General features: G+C 37.7%; 1 protein-coding gene across 1 annotated transcript in view; it reads left to right on the forward strand.

Moving 5' to 3' along the window:
- Positions 1–8,962, forward strand: part of Pttg1ip2 (PTTG1IP family member 2) — a 35,026-nt gene extending 26,064 nt beyond the window's left edge. The window contains exon 9 of the mRNA XM_069996434.1: positions 8,483–8,962. Coding sequence (XP_069852535.1) covers positions 8,483–8,535 — 53 coding nt within the window. The 3' untranslated portion in view covers positions 8,536–8,962. The remainder of the gene's footprint in view (positions 1–8,482) is intronic.
- Positions 8,963–14,303: the final 5,341 nt, after the last annotated feature.

Consider the following 14,303-nt stretch of genomic DNA (forward strand, 5'->3'; position numbering starts at 1 on the left):
TATGTGATGAGAAAGGCACCTGGCCCTTATATGTGGTTGCCCTAAAATACACTTAGCAATTTTGACTGTTTTTTTAAATGTGAAAATACTGTACAGAGGGGTTACAATTACATGGGCAAGATAATGAGTACATTTCTTATCAAGCATTGTAGCCGCCTCCTTTGTTTCCCCTTCCCATCCATTCCCATCCTGCCCCTGCCCCGCCCCCCAGATTTTGACTGTTTTTTTTTTTTTTTTTGTCGGTCGTGGGGCTTGAACTCTGGACCTGGGCGCTGTCCCTCAGCTCTTCAGCTCAAGGCGAGCGCTCTACCACTTGAGCTATAGCGCCACTTCCGGTTTTCTGGTGGTTTATTGGAGATAGGAGTCTCACGGTCTCTCCTGCCCGGGCTGGCTTTGAACCGCGATCCTCAGATCTCAGCCTCCTGAGTAGCTAGGATTACAGGCGTGAGCCACCAGCGCCCGGCTATTTTGACTGTTTTAAAGGCAGTCTGGAGACACAATTTTATTCTGAAGGACTATGGAGATTTTTTTTAAAGAAGTGATGAAGAATACATTAACCCAATTTGTAAGGAAACATTTCTTCTTAGAGTTATTAGAAGATACAGGGAAATTTCTTGGTCCATGAATGGTTTAAACAAATGAGACACAGGGAAGAAGATCAGTTGAAAGAAATATGTTAGGCATTGAAGTGAGTGCAGGCGAAAGTCCATTGGAATTGGGAAGAGGTGGCAAACTTGAATGACATTTCAGAGTTAGAATGGACAGGTCTTAGCAGTCGTTTAGAGATAGGGAATGAAAAGAGACATTAGAGGAAACTCTAAGGTTTCAGCTTGGATGACTGGATGATAGTGGTGCTGTTAACATGCAGAAGGGAAATGAGTGGGAAGGCAAGTAAGTTTCCCTGAGAATGATGAATTTATGCTAATAGCAAGCAAAAGGAAGCTCCAATCAGAAGTTGGGATTGTGGTTCTTAGCTAAAAATGTTTGATTTAGAGACCTAAATGAAGAAACAAAGCACATGAAGCCTTAATTGTGGGTTAGAATGATTGTGGAATATGTAGAGAGAACACAAGGCTGAGACTTGATGGTTATCAAGTGTGTGGGGAGGGTCGTGATGCTCCCCAGGAAGGTGGAGGAGGCAGAACACTCAGTGCTGAGGTGCAGGATAATGCAGTAAGGAGTGCTGAACGCATGGCAAAGGCAAAACCTGCTCAGACACATAGTATATTTTGTAAACTACAGTAATGCTTTTAAATTATTAGGATGTTTCAAGGTACTAAGAAGCACTTTGCTAAATAATAGGTCCTAGAGCAGCTGAAAATAGATTATAGTTTTCGAAAGTGCTTCGAATGGCAGGATACATTTTATACACTAAGAGAATGACCATGAACAGTAAATAAATGTTTCTTACTGCAAGATAGAGGTTGCCTGAAGTATCTTGTAGAAAAGGAGGCTGAGCCATGCCCAGCCACAGTAGGAAATAGCACTGACCTCTGCAAGATCTGCTCTGTGTGAAGGTGTAGGAAAACCATGCCTCCATCCTCCATCTCCTAACTTGATATTTTCTTTTTTTTTAAATATATTTTTTATTGTAAAGATGCTATACAGAGGGGTTACAGTTACATGAGTAAGGTAATAAGTACATTTCTTATCAAGCATTGTTACCTCCTCCTTTGTTTTTCCCCTACCATCCCTTCTCTTCTCACCTCCCCAGTTCCTTCTTCTCCCTTCCCCAAAGTTGTAAAGTTCGGTTTCAACATAGTGTCTTGTACATCTCATTGTTACAATGGGTCAACCTGTATCCTTAAGCATTGTCAAAGCTAAATTGTCATCAACACCTAGTTTATCATATATATTAGCATTTTCAAAAGGAGAGAATAAAAAGCAGGTAGATGTCTCCTCATGATTTTGTAGCAGTGTTTCAATGCCTAGATTTGTATAATGAAGCTGAGTGACAGGAGCTCTAGAGAGAATGAAAAAGTGTGCTTTTGTGCGATGGACCAGCTCGGCTGGAGCACTGGGACCAACGGGACAGGGATCTCGGGATAGGTGGGCAAGGAGTCGGTGAAGTGACAAACAGACACAGACTCAAAAGAGTTGCATCTGAGTGTATCTTTATTGAGGAGAATTAACATTTTTATACAGTGTGTGATTGTGACATAGATTCTTTGTTTATTTAAGCACGTAATCAATTTTTTTAAAAGGCAAAGCATTGATGAATTACATGAAAGTTGATGACTATCCCACCAACTGTTTAAGCTAAGTGGTGCGAAACAAGTCTAGGATATTGTTTAATAGAATGCGTCATCTATTCAGCCTTTATATGTTTAATAGTTAATAAACCTAAGACAGGGCTGTACTTATATTGTACTCTTTTTATTTTTATTTTTATCCAACTATTTTCATCTTTATAAGCTCCTGTATAAGGAAATGGTTCTTCAGTTGGTTCAGGAAATATGATGTTACTAACTTTATATTTGTATGAAACCACCATCTATTCCCTATAACCTAAGTTGGACTAAACTTAATCATAACTGTTGGGAGAATCTTTCTTTTTCTTTTATAATCAGAGGTCCCTTTTTTTTTTTTAGAACTCTCTGAACTACTGGGATAACTCTTTCTAACTTAGTTTAATTCATTGATTTTTGTCTGTTGGACATACCTGGAAATTTTAAGTCTCTATATTTACTATGCGTGAGCCGCAAAACCACTTGTGAAGTTGTAGGAGTTTCTGGAGGCAACGTCAGTCACATCAGATGATAGATTGATTGGGGCATTGCCCACATTTAATCTTTGGTCTTAGTCTTTATTACTTAGAGAAGCCGTCTCTATTGGACTGGAAAGATACAACATGCTCTGTTTGCGGATCAATAGAAAAATAGCCAAAATGAGAATAAAGGCAACGAATGTACAGCCAAGAAGAATATAGTAAGAATAAAGGTAGAGGCTATAAAGGTGCAGCCAAGTGTATGGGAAGCCTTGAACCAACACCCCCTTCCTGCAGGCATGCTTCCTTGAAGCTCTTTGTCTAACGCGATCTCTCAAGCAGACTCCGCAGGAGGTGGTGTGGCACTTTTGATATGATAAATAAGGGACAATTATAGACCTTAAACTCCTCCCCTTTCCTGATCTAAATTGTGTATATTTGTTGTGTGTTTTTGTGTGTATGTACATGCCTTAAATTGTTTGCTTAAGTTATTTACTTAACTATTGTAAGGAGTAGATGGCAGGAATGTGTAAGGAGAATTAAAGGTGGTTGCTTCCTACTGAAACAGAGAAAGGCATTTAACTTTCTCTACAACTTTTATTACAGAAAGCCACAGGTAGGAAACATAAGGAACAGACACTGAATTGGATTTATCTACTGAGGGGAATTTGTGAGAACCATATTAATAAGTTTTAGATAAGACGTTCTATTTTTCTATGCAACTAACCTTGATGAGGTTCTAATTTTCTAAGTAATCACCACTGAAGTTATTGCATTTAACCTTGAAAAACAATACATAAAATACCTATTAAAGTTAATTTTTAAATACTTTTGTTTCACAAAGTTGAGGTCAGTAGACCTTTGTATTTCCTCTAACTTAGTTTTTGCAAGATTTTACAGAAGTCCTAATTTCTGCATCAGAATGTAAGCCTTTTGAGGGCAGTAACAATATTATGTTAGTGTACTATGGATGTCAGCTATTATAATCCCTGCTATCTCTCTAGTTTCTTCTTTTTTTTTTTTCTTGTCCACTAACATTTGCAAAGTGCTCTCATAACTCCTATTATGAGGGATGTATATGATTTTGGTGATGCCTGCCATCAGAAAGCTTATTGAACAGAGATTGTTGTTAATAATTTTGAGAATAAGGTCTACAGTATTAACACTGTATTTAAATTTTGTTATCCTTTTTCAGCCTCAGATATATTCCTTAGTGAGGTGCACAAGGACCTTCACAATTTGACTCAATATATGGGACAAGATGTGATTAATGTACAATATTGTTTTTTCTTTTCACACTTAGTATCCCTTTTAAACCCTGTAGGGTTTTTTTTTCTATTTTTTTTCTGATAAAGATATGATAGATATCAATGTTAAAAATCCTAATGTCGTTTTTCTTTCTCCAATTTTTATTAGCACATATTCATTCTATAAAGGAGTTTCATTATGCTTCCATATATACATACAATGCGTACTTATCAAAACAATTTATTAAACAATTTCAGTGAGCTTCAACAATGTCACCCCCTTCCCTCCCCCGCTCTTTATTTTCTCTCTTCTCATTGGATTCATCCCCAAATGGAAACTATTTCAGAATTCTGTCATTCACTTTTAAGAACTAGACTATGCATATGAGAGGACATGTGATATTTCTTAGTTTGGTTTGTTTAATTTAACATGATGACCCCTAGTTCCATCTATTTTCCATGCAAATGACAAAATCTTACTAATCTTTATGGTTGAGCAGGGCTACATTTTCTTTATCCAGTCTTTGGCTGATTTGCATCTAGGCTGACTCCACATTTTGTCTGTTGTGACTAGTACTTTTAAAAACATCTGTATAGTTTCAGGTAACAGTGGCTCACACCTGTAATCCTAGCTACTCAGGAGGTTGAGAGCTGAAAACTGAGGTTTGGAGATAGCCTGGGCAGATGAGTCTTCAAGACTCTATTTCCAATTAACCAACAGAAAGCTGTTAAGTAGATGTAGAACTCAAATGGTACAGAGCCAGTTGTGAGTAGATAAATCCAAGAGAGAGCACAGGGCCCTAATTTCATATCCTAGTACCAGAAAAAAACAAATCTGTGTGCAAATATCTCCACTGTATGTTGAGTAAAAGTAGTGTATCCAACAAGCTAAAGCTAGCATACAACCTTGCTGGACCTACCATTCTAAAACATATATCTGAAGGAATGCGGAGCTAGCTTTTGTTCAAAGGTCAGCTTAACTACTGTTTTCCAACACGTGTTCCTGGTCTCCCTTAAGCAATGCTCTCTTTCCATCTCCCTATTCTTTCACCACTCTCCTATTCTCTCCTATTATTACTATCATAGTAAGGTGAGACTTGTGTTTTATTCAATAATTAAGTGTAGAATGCATACCTTGGATACATTATTAACCTTTATGTATCTGTTTCCTTTTCTATAAATAATAGATGCTAAAAATAAATATTCTCAGCTGGGTACCAGTGGCTCACACCTGTAATCCTAGCTACTCAGGAGGCTGAGATCTGAGAATCCTGGTTCAAAGCCAGCCTGGGCAGGAAAATCTGTGAGACTCTTATCTCCAATTAACCACCAGAAAATGAGAAGTAGAGCTGTCGTTCAAGTGGTAGGGTGCTAGCCTTGAGCTGAAGAGCTCAAGGACAGAACCCAGGCCCAGAGTTCAAGCCCCACAACCAACAAAAATATAAATAAGTGGGGCTGGGAAGGTGGCTCAGTGGTAGAGCGCTTGCCTTGCATGCATGAGGCCCTAGGTTCGATTCCTCAGCACCACATAAGCAAAAAAAAAAAAAAAATATATATATATATATATATAAATAAGTAAATATTCTCATGGTTAGTGGTGATACAATGAAATACAACATATATGAAGCACTCATAACAATAAACCCCCAACAAATAGTAGCTGCAAGAAGAGTGCTTAAAATTCCTGGCATAACATCTAATCTTCGATAAGGGAGCTAAAACAATAGAATGGAAGAAAGACAGCCTCTTCAGTAAATGGTGCTGGCAAAATTGGTTAACTACATGTAGAAAACTAAAGCTAGATCCTTATATATCACCCTGCACCAGAATCAACTCCAAATGGATCAAAGACCTTGAACTCAAAGCAGATACTCTGAAAACATTACAGGATGGAATAGGAGAAACCCTAGGTCTCCTTGGCTCAGGCCGAAATTTTCTGAATAGAGACCCAGAAATACAACAAATCAAAGAAAGGTTGGACAAATGGGATTGCATAAAGTTGCAGAGCTTCTGCAGGGCAAATGACATAACTAGCAAGATCAATAGAAAGCCCACGGATTGGGAGAAGATCTTTACTAGCCATACAACGGACAAGGGTCTCATATCTAAAATATACTTGGAACTCAAAAAATTAAACCCCCCAACAACAAATCCTCAAAGAAACAACTGCCCAATAAATAAGTGGGCAAAAGACTTAAAGAGAAACTTCTCTGAAGAAGAAAGAAGGATGGCCAATAGACACATGAAGAAATGTTCAACATCCCTAGCCATAAAAGAAATGCAAATCAAAACAACATTGAGATATCACCTCACTCCAGTTAGAATGGCAAAAATCAAGAACTCTAACAACAACAGATGCTGGAGGGGATGTGGACAGAAAGGAACCTTACTTCATTGTTGGTGGGAATGTAAACTTGTTCAACCACTTTGGAAAGCAGTATGGAGGTTCCTCAAAAGACTTCACATAGAACTCCCCTATGACCCAGCAATCCCACTTTTGGGCATTTACCCAAATGTTTACAAACAAGACCACACTAAAGCTACCAGCACAACTATGTTTGTTGCAGCATTATTTACCATAGCTAAGATATGGAACCAACCCAGATGCCCCTCAGTAGATGAATGGATCAAGAAAATGTGGTATATATATACAATGGAATTCTATGCCTCCATCAGAAAGAATGACATTGCCCCATTTGTTAGGAAATGGAAAAACTTGGAAAAAATTATATTAAGTGAAGTAAGCCAGGCCCAAAGAAACATAGGTCCCATGGTTTCCCTTATTTGCAATATCTAGTATAGGTATGAGTCAAGCGGAAAAGGTCAGATAATGTGATGTTAGGAAAATGAACCCTTAGATATGTATTTTAACTTTTTTTCTTTCATGCATGTGTTTCTAATGCATCTATAAGATTATCTCTTTGTTGCTTTGTATGTCCCTCCCCCATAGTATAACCCCTGCTTTCACTATATTTGATGTCAATATAACTTGTTGAGGAGATGGGGAAAAACCAGTTGTTTAAGGATACAGGTGGACCTGTTGCAACAATGAGAAGTACAAGTTGTCATGTCCAAAATGAGCTTTACAACGTCGGTGTGGGGGGGGGAAGGGGGGAAGGAGAAGGATTGGGATTGGGGGGGGAGGGGGGAGGCTGGGAAGTGATGTGAAGGGTAAACAAAGGAGGAGGCTGCAGTGCTTGGTAAGAAATGTACGCATTATCCTGCCCATGCAATTGTAACCCCTCTGTACAGTATGTTCACAAATAAAATAAAATAAAATTAAAAAAAATTCCTGGCATAAAACAGATACACACTGTACTTTGAGTTCATTTTGCACAGAAATCTATAATAATAAAGACAGTAAGAAAAGAGTAAATCAGAGTAGTGGATTGATTGAAAAAAACGTATGTTGAATTGTTGCTGTGGTTCAGATGTTAGAGATACAAGTTGAACAAGACAAGCAAAGATTTCTTCCTTCAGGAATATATGTTTATTAGTGTAGACACAAACAATGAGGAGTAATTGGAAATAACAATAACATTATGATAAAATTCAGGGAAATATTTTTTTTTAAAAAACTACTAACACTATTGAAGAAAAGAATAGAGTGAAATTGTAAGAAATAGGGTGAGAAATCTGAGATAAATAGGTAGGTCTCTGGGGGGAGAAGGATTTAATTAAAGGCCAAAATATAAGAAATCAAGCAGAAGAAGAGTAGGGAAAGAAATATAGTATATGGAGACTGAGGACAAACAGAAGCTGGAAGGTGGGCATGGCCAGAGACACAAGCAAGGATCAGATTTTATACAGATGTATAAGGGATTGTAAGGATTTGGGGAATGCTTTAGATGGGAATGAGAGGGCACCATTTTCAGCTTGAATTTAAGACTATGTAAACACAGAGATAGGTTCAGAAGTAAACATGGAGATGGAAAGGCAAAGTCATGGGGTGGTGACATGGAACAGTGCTGGGGAAGATGGGAAATGGTGTGAAGTTGAGGCAATGCATGGGTAACCTGAGAAGCTGTTCTTAGCAAGGCACAGTTCCACAACCCAGCTGCTGCTCTGCGGCTGTGAGCTCCGTTGGCTTTCCTCATAGTGGAACAAAAGCTGAATGACACATGACCTTTTGGAAGAAATGGCTTCTTTGCTGCCAAATTGAACTTTTACTGGGAATATTTGTACTGGGTGAGTTCTCTAAGATTAGGGCGGGGGGGGGGGGGGTAAACTGCTATTCTTCAAAAGCAACCAATTCATTTCCTTTTATGTCAGCAAAAGGGAATAAATCATTTGTGTTTGTTTGGGTAATTGAAGCTTTTCATTTCCAATTTACTCTGGTATGTGTGACTAATTTGAATTTATACTCATTACCTATGTATAGCCTTTCAAGGGATGAACCATGAGTTAGAGAAAACGACGTTTCTATAAAAAGTAGTATGATGTCTTGAACTTTAGCTTTCTAGTGTGACATGCAACTTAAGAGTTGATATTATATTTCCAGTAATGACTGTATCTTTTTTTCTTTCAGGCTCCCTTCAGGATTTTCTAACATCCTTACAAATCTCACTGAGAAAAGTTTAACCATCCAATTCCCTGAAGTTAAAATTTGAAATTCATCAATAATTTTTGTGTAGAGTATTTCATTACTTTTTTGGTATTTTTTTATTGTAAAAATGTTGTACAGAGGGGTTACAGTTACAAGAGTAAGAGACATTTCCTATTGAGCATTGTTGCCTCCTCCTTTGTTTTTCTCCATTATCCCTTTATTTCATTATTTTTACATTATGACTTACATAGTACTCTGAGATTGAGGGTTGAAAAAAAAATCTTTAAGAGTTTATGTTTAGTTAGTTTGGGCAAAACAACTTTTAAGTAATCTCCTTGCTAGTTTTATAATCTTTGTATTCCTCTTCATGAGTTAAAGGTGGTATAAATATAAAATGTTCAAGCACTTTACATATAAATTTGTATATAGTAAAAGTTTGGAGGTTATATCCTATGACTGTTTTAGACTTAGTTTGTGTGTGTGTGTGTGTGTGTGTGTGTGTGTGTGTGTGTGTGTGTGTGTGTGTGTGTGTGTGTGTGTGTGTGCCAGTCCTGGAGCTTGAACTCAGGGCCTGGGTGCTGTCCCTGAGTTTTTTTGCTAAAAGCTAATGCTCTACCATTTGAGCCACAGTTCCACTGAAGGCTTTTTGGTGGTTACTAGGAGGTAAGAGTCTCAGGTACTTTCTTGCCCAGGCTGGATTCAACCCCTTAGTCCTCAGGTCTTAGGTTGTGGAGTAGCTAAGACTACAGCTGTGAGGTACCAGTCCTTTATTAGCAGTAGTACTGTGTGACTTCATGTGTATGTTTCTAGTAAATGTGATAAATTGCACGAAATGACAGTTGCAAAGGCAGCAGGCTCTTCTTTCAACTCATTGTCCCATTCAGCAATAAAGCCCTGAACAGGGCTGACCTTCATGTCAAGCATCCTCTTGGTCTAGATGACCAATCACACTTGGTCAAAGTTGTGTGAGATGGTGCTGTTCACAGAACTTCTCTCCCAGATGAGAACATAGGAAGTGAGGTCTAGGAAGACACAGAGATGTTACAACTACCCTGTTCATCTCATCACTTGAATTTGATATAATTCCATTATCTTATACCTGGATAGGCTGCTGTTGGAGACTTCTTTCTTTTCCTTCAAGGCCTTCCAGCTGGCAAACAGCTGTTTGACAGGTAAACGTCATGCCCTAGGTACAACAGGAGAGAGCATAGCTGTCTGTCTCATTTCATGTGCTCCCACTGGCTCTCTTGTCAATTAGGCCAAGTATCCAGGTAGACAACATTCTTCTTGTGAATGAGCCACCATTTACCTGGTCACAGCCACCATAACCACCCTCTGCACCCTAGCTGCCCATAAAAAGAATGAGATCTTACTGGTATCATCATTTTTTTTTTAACACTTCTGCATGTTAGGCAAAATTTGGTAATATTGGAGTTGTACTTTGATATAAAATTAATAAGGTTTTGGTTGAATTTAAGGATATAGTACATGCAATATAAAAATGTAAATAAAATAATATCCATTGCATATAAAGGGTTAAATGTTCCTCCAAGATATCAAATATAGAATTTTTGTGCTAAGAAAAAGTAAATTTGTCTAAGTTGAGATGATTCTAACTCCAGCAAGATATATATCACATTGGATCAATGATTAATTTCTGTCTTACCCACTATGTTAGTCAACCTTCTGTAACAAAATACTTGAGAAAATCTGTACAAAATACTTCTGTACAAAATACTTGAGAAAATCAACAGAAAAGGGGGAAAGGTTTATTTTGGCTCATAGTTTTAGAGGTTTCAGTCAAGGGCTTTATTTTTTAGTTTGGGGCAGGAAGAACATAATGTCCAGGGATTATAACTACTTATGTCATGTGACTGAGAAGGGGGGGAAGGGGGGAAGAGAGAGAGGAGGAGGAAAAGAAGAAGAGGAGAGAGGGGAGAGAGAAACAGAAGGTGGGGAGAGAAACAGAGAGAGAGAGAAGAGAGAGGGAGGGAGGAAGGGAGGGAGAGGAAGTTGCTGAGATCTAAATGTTTCTACCTAGGACAGGATCCTAATGACTTAAGTTTCTTCAACTAAGCCTCACTTCTTTTTACTCATTTTATTTTATTTTTTCTTCTATTTTTTATTGTAAAGATGATATACAGAGAGGTTATAGTTTTATGAGAAAGGTAATGAGTACATTTCTTGTTGAACATTATTACCCACTCCTTTGTTGTTGTTCTACTACCCTCGCCCTCCCCCCTCCCCAAGTTGTAAAGTTCATTTCTGACATAGTGTCTTGTAAGCATTGTTGTTGAATGGATCATCCTTGGTCCTTCTTTCAGCATTTTGTTATTTCCCTTCCCTTTCCAAAATCAGATACATGTGTATACAATATGCATGGTACAAGAATCAAAGACAGAGATTGCCAGGGATAAACCAATGGAAAAAGAAAAATGAAATAAACTAAGAAAAAAGAACTATATACCGTACATTGGTGAGAACAAGGTCAATAACCCCCCCCCCCAAAAAAAAAAACCTGTTGTTTCCATGTCTTGCAATTCATTTAAATTAGCATCACTTTGTTTGGTCATATGTCCATAGCTATTGAGCTATTATGATTCTCTGCCAGGACTATCCTAGGCATATAATAATAATTACAAATGAGGTAAACCATACAGTCTATGTTTCTTTGGGTCTTGCTTTTTTTCTGATAGAAGCATAAAATTCCATTGTGTATATGTACCACATTTTCTTAATCCATTTGTTTATTGAGGGGCATCTGGGTTGGTTCCATATCTTAGCTATGGTAAATAATGCTGCAATGAACATAGTTGTGCTGGTAGCTTTAGTGTTAGGCCTCACTTCTTAACAACTCTATGACCTCCTAACAGAGCCACATGCTGGAGATCAAGCTTTTAACATCTTTGGGGGGACATTTAAGATTTAAAGGATAGTAGCCAGAAAGGGACTTTGGTTAAAGAGCTGAAATGGTAGCATGGAAATAAGTAATCTATTTGTTTCTACCAGAATCCCAGAACTTCCTCTGTCCCATTAAGCTAGAGGCCGTCTAACTGAGGTGTTCTCTCCTCTGTTTTTTTTTTTTTTTTTTTTTTTGTCGGTCGTGGGGCTTGAACTCTGGGCCTGAGCGCTGTCCCTCAGCTCTTCAGCTCAAGGCGAGCGCTCTACCACTTGAGCTACAGCGCCACTTCCGGTTTTCTGGTGGTTTATTGGAGATAGGAGTCTCACGGTCTCTCCTGCCCGGGCTGGCTTTGAACCGCGATCCTCAGATCTCAGCCTCCTGAGTAGCTAGGATTACAGGCGTGAGCCACCAGCGCCCGGCTCTCCTCTGTTTTTGTTATTTCTTTACACTTCAGTCATATAGAGCCCAAGCTCACTTTAGAGTGGATGCTGAATCTCATTGTGAAAGGAGATAATTATAATACTACCAATTTGTCTTTATTGATTCTTTGGTGATAATTCTTTCCAGCAGTTTTCTTGGGATTTATGCCTTCCATGCATATTTATGCCTTCCAAATGTAAATGCCTTCCAGATTCATTCTTCAGTTGGAAAACTAGTGTTGGCACAAGATACAGTGAACACACAGATGACACCCAGGAAATTCATATTTTGTTAAAATTGCCATAGATTAGTGCTTTATTCTCAAAATTCAGAGTTAAGGTGGGATGTTTATATGTAGAAAAATTAGAAAGACTAATTATAGTGTATTTATTTTAAAATTTTACAAGGTTAACATCACTAGCTTTAAATATATCTCTTTGTGAAGTGATTCATATGTCAAAATATGCTAACTTTTCAAATGCTAAAAGCATATCCAGTCTTTGCTAATTCTCTACGTATTTTATTAATTATCCCTTCCCATTCCAACTACCCATATCCTGATGCTTATTTTGTTGGGTTTTGACTCTGGCCTTCTAAGGAATTACACTATTTGAGTTCTTCCTTGACTTTACCATATTTCAGTTGATATATTTGTAACCACTTGTATACCACCCAGTGTGTTTACTTATAGGTTTATAGGCTAATTCTAGCTTTCACATATGAGGAAAACCATGCAATCTTTGTCTCTCTTGGCCTGAATTTTCCAAGTCTTTCCATTTCTTTACAATGGTACCATTTCATTCACTCCAATTGGATGAGTAAAATGTCATTGTGTGTGTGTGTGTGTGTGTGTGTGTGTGTGTGTGTATGTATATAAATCACATTTTCTTCATTCATTCATTCATTCACTGAGGGGCATCTGGGATGATTCCACATTGTGAGTTAGTGCTGCAATGAAGATGTCTTAATATCTTTAAAAATTTCATTAGTTGATAACTTTGTGGAAGGTTAATTCTTTTCTCCTTTCCCACAACAAATTCTGTTTTAACATTTTAATTCAAAATTATTCAGGCTGTGAATATACTTGTAGGCTGTGTTGTCTACTAGAGGTCATGTTACATTCTAAAAACTGAAAAAAATTCCTTTATACAACTTGAGTTTAGCTTTTGATGTATACTTATAGAACACATCAAAAGAAATAAAAGAGACTAAGCCACAGTAAACACAGGGCCTCCCACATGCTGGGCAAGTGCTCTATTTTTTGAGCCATGACCTCTAGCTGTTTACCAAAATAGTTATCTTCAAAGTTATCTGCAGGTGTTGCAATTGAGCATGTAAAATGATGAGCACAATATATCTTGATTACTGTCACTCCTTCCATCATTTTCTCTGCAACACCTATCACTTCAGGTTTCCTAGTTCCATTTTCACTTACATACATTTGTCTGCCACACTCCTTTTAACTTTTATGTTCCTCAGGCAAGACAGTTTCAGTTTCCTGATATTCATTTTGCTAAACTCTCTGTCAATAGTTCAAAAGAGTTATACCATGGCAGCCCATCTCTGTGTATACCATACTTTAGTCTATTTAATTCTTTATATATATATTTGGCCCTGTTTATATTTATATATATGTTTATATAAAACATATGAAGGAAAATATCTGCCTTATTTTACTCAGCATAATTTTTTCCATGCTCATCCATTTCCCTGCAAATTGCATGTTATTCTTCTTGATGGAATGAAATTCTGTTGTATTTATATCCTACAGTTTACTGATCCATTTGTTGGTTATACAGGATATCCATTCTGTTTTCACAACTTGAATATGGTGAATAGTGCTTCAGTGAACATGGCTGGGCAGATGCCTTTATTACATTCTGACCTGCAATGTTTTGGATAAATGTCCAAGAGTGGCATTGCTGGATCATAGGATACTTATATTTTTCATTTTTGAAGAATCTCTATGCTGACTTCCACAATGGTCTCAATAACTTACCTTCCTACAGTTTATTAGGTTACTTCTCCTCCCTACCCCCACCCTGCATCCTCACCAGCATTTGTTGTTTGTAGTCTTGGTGATGGCTATTGTGACTGGAGTGAGATGCAATCTCAGTGTTGTCATGCTTTGCATTTCTATATGGCCAAGATGTTGAGCATTTCATGTATTTATTGGCTATCAGTACCTATTCTTCTGAGAAGAATATTAATAATTAACATTATTAATATTTACAGGTTTTTATTCTTTGGAGGGCTTCAGTTTTTGGAGTCTTTGTGTATTGGTTTTTAGACCCTTGTGAGGAATATAGGTAGCAAAGTAGACTGTAGACTGTTAGTTAACTTAGTGATTATATCCTTCACTGAACACCTCCCCCACCTATTTTGTATTTTGTTCTTGAGCTAGGATCTTGCTCATTTTCCCTAGGTTTGCCTCAAACTCCAAATTCCTGTGTTTATCTCCCAAATATCTCTGATTACAGG

Source organism: Dipodomys merriami, unplaced genomic scaffold (assembly GCF_024711535.1).
Source record: "Dipodomys merriami isolate MVZ:Mamm:240054 unplaced genomic scaffold, mDipMer1.0.p SCAF_5, whole genome shotgun sequence".
Classification (NCBI taxonomy): Eukaryota; Metazoa; Chordata; class Mammalia; order Rodentia; family Heteromyidae; genus Dipodomys; species Dipodomys merriami.